Source organism: Mobula birostris, chromosome 15 (genome assembly GCF_030028105.1).
Source record: "Mobula birostris isolate sMobBir1 chromosome 15, sMobBir1.hap1, whole genome shotgun sequence".
In the NCBI taxonomy this organism is placed as follows: domain Eukaryota; kingdom Metazoa; phylum Chordata; class Chondrichthyes; order Myliobatiformes; family Myliobatidae; genus Mobula; species Mobula birostris.
Genome location: NC_092384.1, coordinates 79,301,602 through 79,320,962, shown reverse-complemented (window position 1 = coordinate 79,320,962; position 19,361 = coordinate 79,301,602). Strand labels below are relative to the sequence as shown.

The window sequence follows — 19,361 nt, the reverse complement described above, 5'->3', positions numbered from 1 at the left end:
TCTCATAAGGCATGCTCCCTAATCCAGGCAACATCCTTGTAAATCTCCTCTGCACCCTTTCTATAGTTTCTGCATCCTTCCCGTAGTGAGGCGGCCAGAACTGAGCACACTTCCTCATGGACAACCTATGGACTCACTTTTAAGGATACTACAACCCATGTTCTCCATATTTATTGCTTATTTATTAATTATTATTTGTTTTTCTTGTAATTGCATGGTTTTATTGTTTTCTACACAATTTTTCCGTATTTGTTGTGTGCCTTTTCATTGTTTCTTGTATTTTCTGTGAATGCCTGCAAGAAAATTAATCTTCGGGTAGTTAGGGTGTTGTGGATACTCTGGGGAGTAGTCAGAGATTACAGCATGACTTCAGTAGGATGCAGAACTGAGCTGAGAAGTGGCAGATGGAGTTCAACCCAGTTAAGTGTGAAGTGGTTCATTTTGGTGGGTCAAATTTGAAGACAGAATATAATATTAATGGTAAGACTGTTGGCAGTGGGAGGATCAGCAAGATCTTAGGGTCTGTGCCCATAGAACACTCAAAGCTGATGCGCAGGTTGACATTGTTACGAAGGCCTATGGTGTGTTGGCCTTCATCAACCGTTTGATTGAGTTCAAGAGCCAGGAGGTAATGTTACAGCTATATGAGACCTTAGTTAGACCCCACTTGGAGTATTGTGTTCAGTTCTGATCACCTCATTAAAAGAAGCATGTGGATACTATAGAGAGAGTGCAGAGGAAATTTACAAGGATCTTACCTGGATTGGAGTGCATGCCCTATGAAAATAGGTTGAGTGAATTTGGCCTTTTCTCTTTGTAGCGATGGAGGATGAGAGGTGACTTGATAGATGTGTTTAAGATGATGAGAGGCATTAATCATGTGGATAGCCAGAGGCTTCATCCCAGGGTTGAAATGGCTGACATGAGGGGACACAGTTTTAAGGTGCTTGGACGTAGGTACAAGGGGGATGTCAGAGGTAAGTTTTTCATGCAGAGTGTGGTGGGTGCCAGCGATGGTGGTAGAGGCAGGTACAATTGGGTCTTTAAGATATTCTTAGATAGGTACATGGAGCTTAGAAAAATAGAGGGCTATGCGGTAAGGAAATTCTAGGCAGTTTCTGGAATAGGTTACATGGTCGGCACAACATTGTGGGCCGAAGGGCCTGTAATGTGCTGTAGATTTCTATGTATATGGTGACGTGTACTTTTATAATAAATTTGCTTTGAATGGAGTCTGTTCACTTCCCCTCATTCTATTTATAACCCATGGCAGAATCAGTTTCCTCATCAGAGCACAGCCTTCCTATTTTCATATCACTGACAAGCTTGGAAACCTTCCTTTTTGTTCACTGTCTCCTTCAGGTTGTTAATGTAAGTCTTAAACAAATGAGGCCAGGAAGTGATCCCTGGGGTATCCTTCCAGGCTGAAGAAGAACATTTATTCCCATGATTTTCAATCTGTGCTAGCACTGGGACTAGGCCTCATGCCAGGGTGTCGCCTGTTGCAGGCACCAGGAGGGGAGTGGCTGGAAGTGGTGTGGAGCGGCATCTGTGCTGGACTGGGGACAGGCCTGTCCTGATGGTGCTGCACTCCAGCTTTCACAAGGTGGATTGCCTGCCTGTGTTGGTCTGCGGACTGCTAAGGTCTTGGTCTTGCCAACAGCATTCATGCTCCATCAGTGTCACTCAGGGAGTAAGGCTGTATTGTATGTTTTTGTGTGACTGTACATTTACTGCTGTATTATATGTGCTATATGTGCCTTGTGCGTTGTATGACTATTGGTAATGTATTTTGTATCTTGGCCCCAGAGGAAGCATTTCTTTTGGCTGTATTCATGTATGGCTGAATGACAATTAAACTTGAACTTTCTGTTGTTTAAAGTTGAATGGAATGAAGCCCACCCCAGAATTTTAAGTGTGAACCTCATCTGGAAGACATTGCTTTTGCCTTATTTTATGTTCTTTCTCTGTTCTCTGCTTCCAGTGGTGAAAGAATTCCAGGAGTATGTGGAGCCTGAGGAAGGATCCCACGGATCTCCGCAGAGGAGAGCAGCTGCGCCTGGTCAGGAAGACGAGGAGGTAGTCTTGCCACTGGGAGAAAATGTACTTACGCACAACCTGGGCATTCCGGTGCTGGTTGTCTGCACAAAGGTAGGTTTCTTCTCCGGAGACTCCCAACTTAACAAAAGGTTATAGGAAGGATACTGAGGCTTTGGAGAGGGCATAGGACAGATTTACCAGAATGCTACTTGGATTAGAGGGCATGTGCTATAACAAGAGTTTGGACAAACTTGGTTTGTTTTCTCTGGAACGGCAGTGGCTGAGGGGAAATCTGATAGAGGTTTCTAAGATTGAGAGGCAGAGATAAGAGTATCTTTTTCCAACGGTGAAATATCTAGTACAAGAGACTATGCATTTAAGGCGAGAGGGGGTAATTTAAAGGAGATGTGAGGGGCAGGTATTTTTACAGAATGGTTGATGCCTGGAATACACTGTCTGGGATGGTGGTAGAGGCAGAAATATTAGCGACTTTAAGAGACATTTAGATAGGCACATAAATGTGCAGAAACTGGAAGGATATGGACATTGTCTAGGCAGAAGAGATTAGTTTAGTTGGTCATTTGATTACTTACTTAGTTGGTTCGACATGACTTTGCCTGAAGCGCAGTGTATTTTTTATTACAATAATAGAAGTATAGAAAATGGGAGCAGGATGAGGCCTTTAATTTTCCTGTCAGTTTGTAAGCCCAGTTTTCCCCTCTCATTTCCATTGATCCCTTTATGCACATTATTTTTTAAAGCTGCATCAAATCCAGAGTAGCAATAATTTCATTCTCCAATATACTTGTGTGCTGAAGAATGACAATAAATAATCTTGACCATTTTAGCAATTTAAAAAACCTGCTTTTGAGAATGTACTTACTTGACCTCCATCTCCTCTGTGGTAGAGAATTCCACAAGTTTAGATAAATTATTTTCTTTTGATCTGGATTTTTAAAATTAGGTGGGTTTCTATGAAAACCCCTGCTGACACCAGTGAACAAGCTGACCCCATCTCATATCAATCCTAGACGTTGGTCTAGTAAACCTTGGTTGAACTCCCTCCATATCAAGACTATCTTCCCATAGATAATGCCTCCAATACTGCACACAACTCCAGATGGAGTGTCATCAAGGCCCTGTACAACTGCAGTAAGACAGCTTGCATCCATACTCCAGTCCTTTTAGCAGAGACTGATGTGCCATCTTACACTATGGTTGCTCGCTACATTTGAGTGCATGCTTTTGATGATGAGGGCACATCCCTTTCCACAACAGCTCACCATAATGGGTAGTCAAAACTGCCCAATGCATCACTGACACCAACCATCAAGGACATGTATGTAGAAAGGTGTCAGAGAAGGACCAGTAACTTCATACAGGATCCCACCCACCCTGCTCATGGATTGTTTGTCCCACTTTCATCAGGGAGGAGGCTATGTAGCATTCCCGTCAGGGCCACCAGACTCAAAAACAGTTACTTTCCTTCCCCAAGCAGCAAGGCTGATCAACATCTCCACCCACTAACCCACCCCTCCACACCCCCAGCCACCACTACTTTATCATTTCCTGTCAGTCACCTTGTGTACAGACACTTCTGTGCCTAGTGTCACTTTATGGACATACAATTGATCAATGTATATAAGCTATCATATTTATTGCAATTATTGTATTTATATTTATTGCAATTTTTTGTTATTTATCTTACGTGATTTTTTTCCCCCTCTTTTTTTCCTCTTTTCTTTGTGCTTTATCGGATCTGGAGTAACAATTATTTCATTCTCCTTTATGCTTGTGAGCTGGAAATGACATTAAACAATCTTGAATTTAGACAGGCATGAGTGCAAGCAGAGAATGACGATATCGACCACATACAGCCAAATGCCGTTTGTTTAAATTGGCTTCATGGTCGGCCCCAATATTGTGGCTGAAGGAGCTGTTCCTGTGTTGTTCTGTGCTTTGTTCTGTTCAGGTAATGGCTTTTAAAACCAAGGAGAGAAAACCTCATTTCTCCAGATTAAAACATCTGGCCATTCGCCTCATTTGCTTAAATCCCTTAAGCAAATCTCGACTTTCTGCACATTTAGAGATGTTATGTAATTGGTTTGGATAAGAGAACTATTTTAATAGCTGGTTCCCTAAAGAACCCACTAGTCACCCTGGAGGAGAAAGATACTTTGATTCCTGCTGTTTTTTTGTCTACTGTCTTTTCTCAGTCCCAATGCCATATGCTTTAATTTTGTACATTAATCTCACATGGGACTTTATCGAAAAGCATAATCTGAATACTGTACATCCATTGGTTCTCCCTTGCCTATTCCATTCATTACATCCTCAAATTTTCCCTTTCACAAGCCCATACTGACTGTGATCAGTCCTGATAACTAATGCTCTCCAAGTTGTTTTGTTATTGTATCTTTTATTATCGATTCTAACTTTTTCCACATTACTGACATTTATTTATTGATACAGCATGGAGTAGGCCCTTCTGGGCCTTCGAGCCATGCCTCCCTGCAACCCTCAACAACCCTAATTTAATCCTAACCTAATCGGGGGACAATTTACCGTGACAAATTAAGTTTGTCTTTGGACTTTGGGAGGAAACTGGAGCACTCGGAGAAAGCTCACGCATTCCACAGGGAGAATGTACAAACTCCTTACAGAGGACTCAGTATTGAACTCTGATCTCGACGCCCCGAGCTGCAATAGTGTTGCGCGGTAGCGTAACAATTAACAACGGCTAGGCTTGCTGGTCTGTAACTTCCTGTGTTTTCCCCGTCCTCCCCCTCAAATTAGTAGGGTTACATTTGCCACACTACAACCTTTAGAAACTGCTTCAGAGTCTAAAAGATTTTGGAAGATGACATCGAAATCTTTGCTGTGCTTTAGTTCTCTGCAGCATGGATTATCAGGCCCAAGCAATTTGCTTTTAGCGTCATTAATTTGTGTGTGTTGCTTTAATTTCCTTTGTTTATGATTTTCTTCAGTCTCTTGCACCTCGCCTCTATCCCTAATTGGGAGGTTAATTACCTTCTGGCATTTGTGGAAGGCAAGGTTTGGGTGTTGCTAATGTTCCCGTTATCGTGTGATTGAGTAAGCTGGTGAGTTGGAGGCTGACTCATCAGTTCAGGAAAGTCCCTGCTTATTCTGCGGTTACTTGATCTCTGGTGTACCAAATAAAAAGCAAAATGCATTTTTATTGGTGGTGAGGATGTTGGAAATCTGAAAAGAAGTAAAAAAAAAATATATTGGAAATACTCAGTAGGTCAGGCAGTGTCTGTGGTGAGAAGTAGAGCTGATGTTCAGACAAGCAACTTGAAAAATGCTGGAGGAACTGAGCAGGCCAGGCAGCATCAATGGAAAAGAGTACATTCAACATTTCATCAGGACCTACCGAAGGGTCTTGGTTCGAAACGTCAACAGTACTTTGTGTGTTGTACTGTGCCAGCGTTTTGTGTGTTTTGCTTGGGTTTCCAGCATCTGCAGATTTTCTCTTGTTTGTGATGTTCAGGAGGAGATCTTTGACCATACATGTCAACTTTGCTTCCCTTTCATTGATGTGACTGAACTGTTGTGTGCTTCCAGCACTCTCTCCATGTTTAATGAACAAAAGTGCCATTTGGTCCACAATTCTGTGTGCCTGAGCATAGTCATAGTCATACTTTATTGATCCTGGGGGAAATTGGTTTTTGTTACAGTTGCACCATAAATAATAAATAGTAATAGTAATATTACTATTAGTAAATAGTAAACAGTAATAGTCATGGAAATAATAAATAGTAATAGAAAAATAGTAATAAACAGTTAAATAGCAATATGTAAATTATGCCAGTAAATTATGAAATAAGTCCAGGACCAGCCTATTGGCTCAGGGTGTCTGACCCTCCAAGGGAGGAGTTGTAAAGTTTGATGGCCACAGGCAGGAATGACTTCCTGTGACGCTCTGTGCTGCATCTCGGAGGAATGAGTCTCTGGCTGAACGTACTCCTGTGCCCACCCAGTACATTATGTAGTGGATGGGAGACATTGACCAAGATGGCATGTAACTTGGACAGCATCCTCTTTTCAGGCACCACCATCAGAGAGTCTATTTCCATTCCTACAACATCACTGGCCTTATGGATGAGTTTGTTGATTCTGTTGGTGTCTGCTACCCTCAGCCTGCTGTCCCAGCACACAACAGCAAACATGATAGCACTGGCCACCACAGACTCGTAGAACATCCTCAGCATCGTCTGGCAGATGTTAAAGGACCTCAGTCTCCTCAGGAAATAGAGACGGCTCTGACCCTTCCTGTAGACAGCCTCAGTGTTCTTTGACCAGTCCAGTTTATTGTCAATTCGTATCCCCAGATATTTGTAATCCTCCACCATGTCCGCACTGACCCCCTGGATGGAAACGGGTCACCGGTACCTTAGCTCTCCTCAGCAACCCTGTCCAATAGGTTAACCATCAGATCTCTCCATTCCTTTCACCTGAAATTTTCCCTTTACACACTGCATCTGTTGCATTCCTCATCAAGTTCAAGTTTAATTACCATTCAACCATACATGAATGCAGCCAAACAGAACAGTGTTCCTCTGGGGCCAAGGTGCAAAACGCAGTACCAACAGCACATATTGTTACGATAGCGGGAAAATGTACTGTCACAAAAATAAATGATAACAGCCCAAGTCCCTAGTTGGCATGGCCTGCAGATTGATGGTGCCTGCGATTTTGTCGTGATCCAGATTGTCTGACAGTTCATTTGTCGGATGCCAAAGAAGCTGCAAGCATTCCCATGTAAAATGTTAGTTTTCTGATTACTCATGCTGGGGTTGGCTTTCATGATGATGGCAACTAATCAAGTTCTCAAATCAAGTTTATTGTCATTTAACTATATACAGTGCCTTTAAAAAGTATTCACTCTGCTTGGGAGTTTTCATGTTTTATTCTTTTACAACATCAAATCACAATGGATTTAATTTGGCTTTTTTTGACACTGATCAACAGAAAAAGACTCTTGTGTCAAAGTGAAAACAGATCTCTACAAAGTGATCTAAATTAATTATAAATGTAAAACACAAAATAGTTGATTGTGTGAGTGTTCACCCCCCCCCCTTAATACACACACCAAATCATCTCTGATACAACCAATTAGTTTTAGAAGTCACATAATTAGTTAAAAGGAGATCGCCGTGTACAGTAAAGGTGTTTGAATTGATTGTAGTAAAAATACACCTGTATCTGGAAGGTCCAACTGCTAGTGAGTCAGTATCCTGCCATAAGCTACACCAGGAAGACAAAAGAACCCTCCAAGCATCTCCATGAAGAGGTTATTGAAAAACGCAAGTCAGAAGATGGATACCAAAAAATTTCCAAGTCACTGAATATCCCTTGGAGTACATTTAAGTCAGTCATCAAGAAAAAGAAAGAATACAGCACAGTTGTAAATCTCCCTGTCCTCAAAAACTGAGCGTGCAAGAAGGGGACTGGTGAGGGAGGCCACCGAGACCTAGGACAACTTTGGAGGAGTTAAAAAATTTCAGTGGCTGCGATGGGAGAGACTGTGCATACAACAAATGTTGCCTGAGTGCTTCACCAGTTGCAGCTTTATGGGAGAGTGGCAAAGAGAAAGCCACTCTTGGGGAAAAAAATACACTCGGGTTTTTCAGAAGGCTTGTGGCAGACTCTGAAGTCAGCTGGAAGAAGGTTCTATGGTCGAGGAAACCAAAATAGAACTTTTTGACTATCAGACTAAACACTGCGTTTGGCTTAGGCCAAACAACGCACATCATCAAAAACACACCCTCCCTACCGTGAAATATGGTGGTGGCTGCATCATGCTGTGGGGATATGTCACTGCAGCAGGCCCTGGAAGGCTTGTGAAGGTAGAGGATAAAATGAATGCAGCAAAATACAGGGAAATCCTGGAGGAAAACCTGATGCAGTCTGCAAGAGAACTGCGACTTGGGAGAAGATTTGTTTTCCAGCAAGACCACGACCCCAAGCACAAAGCCAAAGCCACACTCGAATGGACTGGAGTGGCCAAGTAAGAATCCAGACCTCAGTCCAATTGAGAGTTTGTGGCTATACTTGAAAAGGGTTGTCCACTGACGATCGATCCCCTTGTAATCTGACAGAGCTTGAGCAGTTTTGTTAAGAAGAATGGGGAAAAATTGGAGTGTCCAGATGTGGAAAGCTGATAGAGACCTATCCACACAGACTCAAGGCTGTAATTGTTGCCAAAGGTGCATCTACTAAATACTGACTCAAAGGGGTGTGAATACTTATGCAATCAATTATTCTGCGTTTTATATTTGTAATTAATTTAGATAACTTTGTAGAGATCTGTTTTCACTTTGACACGAGTCTTTTTCTGTTGATCAGTCAAAAAAGCCAAATTAAATCCTCTGTGATTCAATGTTGTAAAACAATAAGACATGAAAACTTTTTGTAGGCACTATACATGTATATAACCGATATAACCACATAATTTATATAGAAATAAGATGTTTTTCCAACCCAAGGTGTAAAGCATAGTGGTATGCAAACACACAAAACACATGATAATTTATGAAGGTAAGGATAAAATCTACAGATGAATCACACATAGCAAACTAAGGTGCATTAATATTAAATATTGTAAGGTACAGAATAGATTTACCTGTGACACTTCGAATGTGATGTGGCAGAGAGTTCAGAAGCCTAATGGCCTGAGGGAAGAAATTTTCTCATCATGTTTTTATGTATCGTAGTCTTCTGCCTGATGGTAGAAAGTCAGAGGATGGTGGGTGGGATCCTTAATAATACCAAGGGCCCTTCTTATGCAGCTCTCCTGATAAATGTTCCTGACAGAAGGTAGGGAGACCCCTCTGATCCTCTTAGCTGTTCTCACAGTCCTTTGCAGGGACTTCTGGTCTGATGTTCAAGATGGAGATGCAACTTGTCAGGACACTCTCAATGGTGCTCAGTATACTTCTCTACGTAGCTGGTGACAGAATCCACAGATTTCTCAATGTTAACATGGTTGCCATAGATAGCAGCCTCCCTGATCTTCTCCAGTCCGTATTATCACAGCAGTCCTGCAGTGCAGAGATTGCACCTTCAGACCAGGTTTTCACCACCTTTAGAACTGGTTTGACCCAGGAGAATTAAGGGTTATGGGAAAAAGGCAAGTAAGTGGAGATGAGTCCATGGTCAGATCAGCCGTGATTGAATGGTGGAGAAGGCTCAATGGGCCAGATGGCCTATTGCTCCTATTTCTTATGTTCTTATGACCTATTTGATCACTGGTTTGTATGGTAGAATTAACATCACAGATAAGTGATGTAACAGTCGAAATGTGGGGTCAGGGAGCTGCTTTTATAGGCACCTGCTTTGTTGGTATAAATCAGATATAGTGTACTTTCACCACTGGTACCAAACCTCAAGAGTACGATTCGAACCACTAAGAGACCTGTTACCAACATTGAACCTTGCATCTTCACAAAGGGGAACACAAGTTAGGTTCGGACCTTCTGAATTTTCAGTTAACTTTTTCAATATTTTCTGTGTAATAGGCAGGAAGGATCATTTAAATTTGAAAGAAATCTTTTAAAGGAGGATCTTAAAAACCAATTCCTCACAAAAATGTTTGCATTAATTGAAATCCATTTTTGCTCTGCCCTACTGTATTCAAATTACAGCCTCTTGCCAGTGAAGGATAGGTGTTGTGCCCACCACCTTGAGCCAGCCATCTCTGGCTACGTGCCTCACTCAGGCCACTAATGCTGTCAGTGTTTGAGTTACTGGGCTATGACAGTGGAATTGTTCCCGTCTGTCTCCCTCAGGGCTGGTTCAGGTTTTGTATCGCGATATGGAAGTTGCTTGTGTGCACCTTTCTTTATTTAGGATGGCTGATGCACACAAGCCTCCTTGTGGGTTTGACTGAGTGAAATCTTGACCGACTGACAGTGACTGGAAACCAGACTCTGCTGCTATTATAAACGCGAGATTCTGCAAATGCTGGATTTCAGGAGCAAAACACAAAATACTGGAGGAACTCAACAGGTCAGGAGGGGAATAAACATTCAATTAATCACGCCAAGACCCTTCATCATGGCTGAGTTCCGCGAGTATTTTGTGTGTTTTGATCTGCTGATATTCAGGTGGAAGGATGTAAGCTCCGGTCAGACACACCCTTGCCCGCTCCATGTATTGTCAGCGCATTGTGCTGTAATTTAGTCCCGAAGCGACACCTCCTGGCGAAGATGAGATACTGCAATAGGGCGTAGTACATAAAATGCATTGCATTCAGAACCACGAGGGAGATGATTCAGCTCAATGATTCAGCTGCTGTTTATCCCTGGATCGAGACCATTTTAGTCCAGCAGTTGCCCTGTTCCCATTTCTTATTGCTTTCAATCTAAATATCTCTGTAGTTTCTGTTTACTAGATTCTCATCACTAATGCAAAGTCTGAAATAAAGTGGAGACTACTTTTTTAAAGGCTTTGCATTTAATTATATGGGGTTAGTTGTCAGGGACTATTAACTCTGGCCTGTCTTGTCATAGTTGAAAATGTCTCCAGCGACTTACTCCATTGATCAAGAACTACCGAGTTACTTTGTATTTGTGTATTAGAGACCATAAGACAGGAGTAGAATTAGGCCGTTTGGCCCATTGAGTCCACACCTCCACTCTATGATGGCTGATCTTTTTTTAAAATTCAAGTTCAGGTTGATTGTCATCTGAATGTACATGCCTGCAGCCAATGAAACAACGTTCCTCTGGACCACAGTGTACCCACGAAACATATATCACACACCATACATAAAATGAAATATTACTATAAGTTAACATAATTCAAAGTGCTTGTAGTGCACAGCACGGGTCCAGACAATAATTAAGAGACATCACTGCTGGAGCAGCAGACCGTGGTTCAAATATTCAAAGTTGAATTTATTGTCATATACACAAGTACATGGGTGCACAGGTGCAAATGATAAACTTGTTTACTCACAGACACATATTTAAAAAAAATAAAAGGGTTTCAGCCCACAACATCAACTACTCTTTTTACCATAGATGCTGCCTGGCCTGCTGAGCTCCTCCAGCATTTTGTGTGTGTTGCTCGGATTTCCGGCATCTGCGGAGCTTTGCTTGTTTGTGATAAAGTCTATATTGTTGTCATAGTGCCGATAAACCTATAGTGATTGAGGTATTGCCATTGGTTCAAGAACCAGATGGTTGAAGGGGAATAACTATTCTTGAACCCCAAGATCAGAGGCTGGAATGAGCTGATTGCTTGAGGGTAGCTATCAGTTCTGATGCTGTCATCCATTTCTCAATGACAGGGCAAGTGGTAAATTTCTTTTGCCCCTCAATTTAAATTTACTGGTAATTAGTTTGGACATCATAAGGGCATATCCTCATGGTAGCATAGTGTTAGCACACTTTACAGTACTGGCGACATGGGTTCACTTCCCACCACTACCTGTAAGGAGTTTGTATGCTATTCCTCCAGGTGCTGTGGGGGAATGTTTGGCAGTTTTGGGCCTGTACTCACTGGAATTTAGAAGAATGTGGGGGGATGTCATCGAAACTTACCAAATATTGAAAAGACTAGATAAGGAGGATGTGGAGAGGATGTTACCTTTGGTGGGGGTATCCAGCACAAGAGGGCACAGCCTCAAAATTGAGGGGTGATCTTTCAAAATAGAGGTAAGGGGGATTTTTTTTTTAGCCAGCGAGTAGTGAATCTGTGGAATGCTCTGCCACAGACTGTGGTGGGGGCAAAGTCTGTGGGTATATTTAGGGTGGAAGTTGATTGTTTCCTAATTGGTCAGGGCATCAAAGGATATGGCGAGAAGGCAGGTGTATGGGGTTGAGTAGGATCTGAGATTGGCCTTGATGGAATGGCGAGCAGACTCGATGGGCTGAATGGCCTAATTCTGCTCCTGTGTCTTATGGCTTACCCGCTTGTGCTTTTTTTTCCTGCCTGGTTTGCAAGTAGCAGATAAACCAAGTTGTTTTTATTTTGTGATCAAACAGCTATTTCACTGTCACCATTACTAATTCCAGCTCTACTTGCTTCACTGCATTTAAAATCCCCAGCTGCTGTGATCAGATTTGACATTGTGTCTCTGAGTCCCTTGTCTATTCCCTGGACATGGCTGTAATGTAGTCACTGTACTGTCATGTTCACACCATATGTTGTCACAGCTCTGTAGGCTAAGTCAACAGATCCAAGAATAACTCCACACTTTCAGGAGCACAGTACTTCAGGGGAAGTCAGTAGATGAGAAACATGAGCAGGAATGGGGCTTAGTTGTCTGGGCATTGAGATCAGTTCGCCAGAGATTAGTACTTCTAATCTACTGTTCTTCAATTCATCTCAGATTACTTTGAATGTATGGAATGTATTTTCCAATTTTTTTTGCCATTTGCAGATCAAAGTGATTCTGGCAAGTTTTCTCCTTGGTTTAAATGAACTGTTAATTATTTTGGATACCAGTAGCATTCCCCTCTCTATTCTCCAGTTCCTCTCTTTCTGACTGAGTTGAGAGTGGCTGACGTACCAGTTTTCTCGAGCAACACACACAAAATGCAGGAGGAATGCAGCAAGTGAGGCAGCCTCTATGGAAATGAATAAACAGTCAACATTTTGGACTGAGGCCCTTAAATAGCACTGGAAAGGAAGGGAGCAGATGCCAGAATAAGAAGGTTCAGAGAGGGAAAGGAGGACAAGCTAGAAGTTGATAGGTGAAGCTAGATGGATGGGGGAAGGGGATGACATAGAAACATAGAAAACCTACAGCACAATACAGATCCTTTGGCCCACCAAGCTGTGCCGAACATATCCTTACCTTAGGAATTACCTCGGGTTACTCATAGCCCTCTATTTTTCTAAGCTCCATATCCCTGTCCAGGAGTCTCTTAAAAGACCCTATCATATCCGCCTCCACCGTCGTTCCCGGCAGCCCATTCCACGCACTCACTACTCTCTGCGTAAAATAAATAAATAAGTTACCCCTGACATCTCCTCTCTACCTACTTCCAAGCACCTTAAAACTGTGCCCTCTCGTGTTAGCCATTTCAGCCCTGGGAAAATGTCTCTGACTATCCACACAATCAGTGCCTCTCATCATCTTATAATGTGAGAAGCTGGGAGGTGATTGGTGGAAGAAGGAATCTGATAGGAGAGGAGATAGAGGAAATTTTTCTAGTCCTTGTGTATCTTTCCTATATCCTGTCCACTGTAACAGTATTCTTGCCAAATGGAAATGACTAGTTTGGGCTGAAGTGGTGACTGTGTAAAGAAACAAGGAAAAGATCTCCAACCTGATGGCATGTGGTCTCCACTGCCATGATGAGGCCACTCTCAGGTTGGAGGTGTAATACTTCATACTCTGTCTGGGGAGCCACTAACCTGATGGCATTAATATCTAAGAGGAGAAGATGGCGGCGCGATGCAGTGCGCGAGGCCTCTCTGGTGATGAATATCTGTAATCTGTCAAGTAGGAGGCCGTGCACAATTCTGATTTGATGGAGGCAGATGTGAGAGCACAGAGGAACATCTGGTGAAATTTCTGAAATGCCTGCTTCGCTGCTGCTGTTACTGTGTGATCTGAAATCTCCGGAGGGGAAGGCCCCGAATCCTTGGCTTTGCCTGTTGCTTGGCGGCCGGGGTCGAGGTTGAAGCACTCGGCAGAGATGGTGCTCGGTGTCAGAGGGCTGGTTGGAGGCTCGAAGTTTTCGGACGGACTCAGAGTCGGACTGTGGTCAGGTGCTTCCAGGATGCTACATCGGCAAGTTTGCGGCGCTGGAAGCTCATGGCAGGGAGAGTTTCTCCCTTCTACCGTCTGCATGAGATGTTGGGGCTATCAGGACTTTGAAACTTTTTACCGTGCCCATGGTCTGCTCTTATTAAATTATGATATTGCTTTGCACTGTTGTAACTATATGTTATAATTATGTGTTTTTTGTCAGTTTTAGTCTTGGTCTGTCTTGTGTTTCTGTGATATCATACTGGAAGACCATTGTATCATTTTTTAATGCATGCATTTCTAAATGACAATAAACGAGGACTGAGTGTCCTCATAATCTAATCTAAGTTTAGGATTTCCAGTAATTTCTCCTCTGTCCCTCTTCTCTCTCTTTCCATTCTCTGTTCTGGCTCCCCTCTAATCACTTCTCTTCTCCTCACCTCCGCTGGTGCCACTCCTCCTTCCCTTCTCCTATGGTGCTTTCACCTCTCCTAACAGAATCCTCCTTCAGCCCTTTACCACTTCCACCTGTCACTTCCCAGCTTCTCACATCACCCCAACCCCCACCCACCTTGGCCCTCACCGATCTACCTAGTACTCCTCCCCTCCCACCACCACCACCAAATTCCAGCTCCTGTCCCTTCCTTTCTAGTACTGATGTCGACCCAAAACATCAACCGTTTATTCCCCTCCATAGGTGCTGCCTCACCCGCTGAGTTCCTCCAGCATTTTGCGTGTGGTGCTCTGGATTTCCAACATCTGCAGAATCTTTTATGTTAATAAAAAGATCTAAATTACATACAGTTTGAATTTCCACACAAGCCTCCTCCAATTGTTCTTCTATAATCCTCATTTTCACCTCTTTCTAGTGCCCCACTTCCCAGCAACACATACTTCCACCACAAAATACCTGGAGATTTCAGTGTTAAGTTGGAACACAAAGTTGAGAGCAAACAGGTTTTCTGGTGAGGGATAAGATGCTGATTTTTATCTGAGCTGTACATCATTGTAGAGCACTTATTGTTGTTCAGGCTAATAGAGCATCATCGACCTGAAATATTTCTCAATGCACAGATAGACTGCTTCCAGCACCTCTCTTTTTATTTCAGATTTACAATGTCCGCAATGTTTTACCTTCACGATCATTCAAGATTGAAGGTTGTTCAATGTCATTTCTTGTACACAAGTGTAAAGGAGAACAAAATAATTGTTTCTCCGGATCTGATGCAGCAGCACACAATAAAAGTAAAAAAAAAAGTAATATACAAGGTAGCTTGTGTACATTGATTGTATGTCCATAAAGTGATGCTAGGCACAGCAGCTTCCGCACATAACGTGACTGACAAGAAATGATAAAGTAGTGGTGGTTGGGAGTGTGGAGGTGTAGATCAGCCTTACTGCTTGGGGAAAGTAACTGATATTGAGTCTGGTGGTCCTTGTGTGGATGTTACGTAGCCTCTTCCCTGATGGGAGTGGGACAGTATTTTTCTCTATGCAGCCTGACTGAGTGCCTCTGGTTTTTATTTCAGATTTTCAATGCTGCAAAGTTGCTTTTCTTTAGAACCAAAGCTCGTGTTGTGTTTGTGTGAATAGAGCTTCTCAGCGCCATTTTGCACTACTTTGCTTTTGCAACGCCGTCACTTTGGGTACCTTGTAATATGTGATGCAGCATAATGTGAAAACTTCTAGAGACATAGTTTTTATATTAAAAAAAATAGTTGACAGTGGTAAAAGTGGTCATGAATTTGAGATTGTTTACAAAGTCCAACTGGTTTACCGACCAAGTACAGAAGGAAGCTTGCCTGTGTAATAGTGTATGTTCAGAGTTCAAAGTAAATTTATAATCCAAGTACATACGTCTCATATACAATCCTCAGACTCACTTTCATGTGGGCATTCGCAGAAAATACGAAGAGGCACAATAGAATCAATGAAAGACTGTACCCAATAGGACGGACAAACAACCAGTGTGCAAAGGACAACAAACTGTGCTAATACAAAGAAAAAATCAACAAAACACATATCACACACACCACATAAGCTGAAATATGATCATAAATTAATAAAATGTAATTCAGAATGCATTTGGTGCGCAGCACAGGTAAACAGCTGGCTGTCATAGTGACGAGAACTTGGTGGCAGGGTATTCATTGGTGTCTCAGCCTGAGGGAAGAAGTTGATTAGAATGTGGGAAGAATAAGGTGATTGTAATGTGAATATGGTTGATGTAGACTCAGTGAACCCAATGGCCTGCTTCAGTGCTGTATCTCTCAATGACTCTGACTCTAAATAGATTCACGTGGCCAACCACGGACAAAATAAATGCTCTCAGTTTTAATATATCACAAATGGAAAAGAAACCACTGCTAACTACAATGACCTGTGCGGAAGACTTGTCATCTCTTGGAGTTGCAGGCACTGTAGTTAGAAAGTGCTCCGTGTACATACGAGATAGATTTCTGCAGAAAGGTAAAGTGTGTTCAAAGATGTTTAACTGTCTCCTGCAGCACATTACTGTTGTATTTCCTACAGATTTACTGTGCTCACCTGTCTCTCTTCTCTCCTACAGTGCGACGCCGTCAGCATATTAGAGAAGGAACATGATTACAGGGACGAGCACTTGGATTTCATTCAGTCACATATTCGTAGATTCTGCTTAGAGTGTATCCTTCAATTATTAGTGAACGTTGCTGTGATGAATCCACTGTTGTCCCCACTACAGGGGCGCCACTGCTTCGCAATTTCTCCCACCACTGGTTGTGGATAGAGAGTGTGGAGACATCAAAAGGTGCAATCTTTGTACACAAATTGGCTGCTGTCATTGTTTGCAAAGATGCACATCTCGTCCTCAATACCGGGTCAGGTTTTCAGTGGTAACTGAAAATGTAGAGAAGGCCACCATGGCTACAAAGTTAAATTTATCAACATTGACATGTTTTGTGAAATTTGTTGCTTTGCGGCAGCAGTATAATACAATATATTGAAGATTGCTATCAGTTACAATGAGAAATATTTTTAAAACGCAAATTGAGAACAAAATACTAAGGTAGTGTAGACCTTTCAGAAATCTAATGGTGGAGGCATAGTGTGGATATAAAAGCTTCAATATCAGTTTGGGTAAGTTACAGGGAAACAGGAGCTATTCTCAGCACCCACTACAGCTGTAGCTCATGGTTACCACAGAAGCAACAAGCAACTGCAGCCACTAATGTTGCTGATCCTGACTTCACTGCAAAATCTTTCTGTAGTTTGGCACACGTTTACTTTCACTTGCATACTAAAACACTAGTGATGACAGGACATGAGGAGTCACATACATGCAATAATATTCAAGGAGGCTGTTGTAAACAAAAACAATCACAGTACCTTGGAGAATAAATCATCTGGCCCAGATTCCTGTCTCCAGCTCCATATTGACTATTGATTATTATATCAATATTTCACTACTTGCGAGCACTTTGGATGCAGAATGTCTCACGACTAAGCAGAATTTACTCGTCACCCCAGGAGGCAGCTCTGGAAGAACGCAGTGTTTATCAACATTCCTTGCAATGCATGGCTGACCTCCCATGTACATGGATCTGCAGATAGTGTGGATAACAAAAAAATTATAATTGTCTCTAATTAGATTGGGAAGTGGCAAATAAGGTGAAAGGTGCTGTATGAATATAAGGTTGTTAATGGAATCAAAAACTAATTAATTACTTAGGCTGTCTAATCCCATCTCCCAGCATTTGTGCTGTAGGTTCTCTTCAAATGAATATCCAAGAGCTTCCTAACTGTGACAAGGGTTCATTTTCTACACTCTTGTTCTTGTGTGATGTTTCCCTGCATTGCTTTCCAAAGGACACACAGAAAATGAAATAAAACACCTGCAGTTTTTCCCTTTTACAACCCCTGATTGGTATGGCCTTTCCTGATGGGATCAGACTTCGTGATATCTCCATGGTCATTTCACATGTGATCAATAACCACTTGGCGAGAGGTATCTGATGGCCACTGCCAGGGGAACAAGAGAGCACAACCCATGAGAATTACAAATAAGGGCACAAAATGCAGCAGATGTTGATTTGAAAGATGAGGATGTTTTGAGTTAAGTGACAACTGTGCTGACTGAAGTTCAAAATTATCTTCGTAAACTAGTTTTGAGCAAGGGATAACTAATCTGAGTCATCAGATTTTTTTCCTGATGCCTTGAAGAATGGGAAGTAATTCATCACTCCTTCAAATTTAAGGTGAATGTTTGTTGAGCTGTTTTATATCATTATCCTTTTAGGGGTTAGTGTAACAGTATTACGGTGCCAGCAATCCAAGTTCAGTTTCTGCTGCTGTCTGAAAAGAGTTTTTACATTTTCCCTCATGACCACGTGGGCTTTCTCCCCATGCAGATTCCAGAGACATACCGGTTTATAGGACACATGGGTGTAATCAGGTTGTGTGGGCTCGTTGGGCTGAAAGGGCCTGTTACTGTGCTGTATCTCTAATTAAAATAAAAATAATCCAGGGAGTGGGAAGCGCAGAATCAAGTATCGTTGTGATGATTGTACGTTCTAGTACCAATTGTTTGGCGACATTAGAGTATAAATAAAGAGAGAAGGGGAGTGCTGTTAATGCCAAAGATGAACTTTCATGGCACTGCTTTTTTTCCGCACTGCCACACTCAGATTAAATGCATTTTCCTGTCAGATTATTTCCTTAATCGGTGTTTCAGACGGAGCTGCCTTGGTTTATACGTCAATAAAAGAAGAAAAGAACGTTGATCTCTTATATAAATATCTTGTCCACAAAATGTATGATTTCCAGTTTACTACACCTGCCTTAGTGGTAGAAAAGGATGCAGTCTTTATGTAAGTACACTTTGTACGTTATTTGTACAAATCATTGTGCCACTTGCCATCTGTACACCCAGCCTGACTCAGCTCAGCATTGTTATATCCCTGAGTCAATAAACTTATTCATTATTTGTCCTTTGCACAATTTATTTTCATAACTTATAATTACCCTGTACTGCTGCCACAAACAAAAAAACTTCACGACATGTCAGTGACAATAAACCTGATTCTGAGAACTTTCCTGTACACTCTGTGAGCAATACCAGCCAAGAGCAGCACAAAAAAGGTGCCTTAAAGGTGTAATAACTAAATTAACAATGATGTCATTGATGATCGCTATTGTGATTTTATAACAGAGTGCTTCAACTTTGTATTTTCAAAGAGTGTCCTGGTTTAACTCATCGATGACCACATTGTTAAATTAGTTATTACATCTGTAGGGCACCTTTCATGTGCTGCCCTTGGCTGGTATTGCTCACAGAGTGTATGGTGAAGCATCTCAGAATGGGGTTTATTACCGCGGTAGCATGGCGGTCAGCACAATACTATTACAGCTTGGGGCGATCAGGTGTTTGGAGTTTAATTTGGGTGATGCCTGTAAGGAGTTAGTATGTTCTCCCTGTGAACCACATGGGATTCCTCCAGATGTTCAGGTTTCTTCCCACAGCCCAAAGACCTACAGGTAGTTATAAGTTGTCCTGTTAAATAGGTGGGTCGCCGGGCAGCACGGCTTGTTGAGGCACAAGGGCCTGTGCTGTGTT

The 19,361-nt window shown here is 42.2% G+C and overlaps 1 protein-coding gene across 1 annotated transcript in view; it reads left to right on the top strand.

Annotated features, from left to right (window-relative positions):
- The window catches only part of dync1li2 (dynein, cytoplasmic 1, light intermediate chain 2), a 132,380-nt gene that overhangs the window by 63,176 nt on the left and 49,843 nt on the right, over nt 1–19,361 (top strand). The window contains exons 5-7 of the mRNA XM_072279977.1: nt 1,985–2,151; nt 16,338–16,431; nt 18,480–18,615. Of these exons, the coding sequence (XP_072136078.1) occupies nt 1,985–2,151; nt 16,338–16,431; nt 18,480–18,615 (397 nt within the window). The remainder of the gene's footprint in view (nt 1–1,984; nt 2,152–16,337; nt 16,432–18,479; nt 18,616–19,361) is intronic.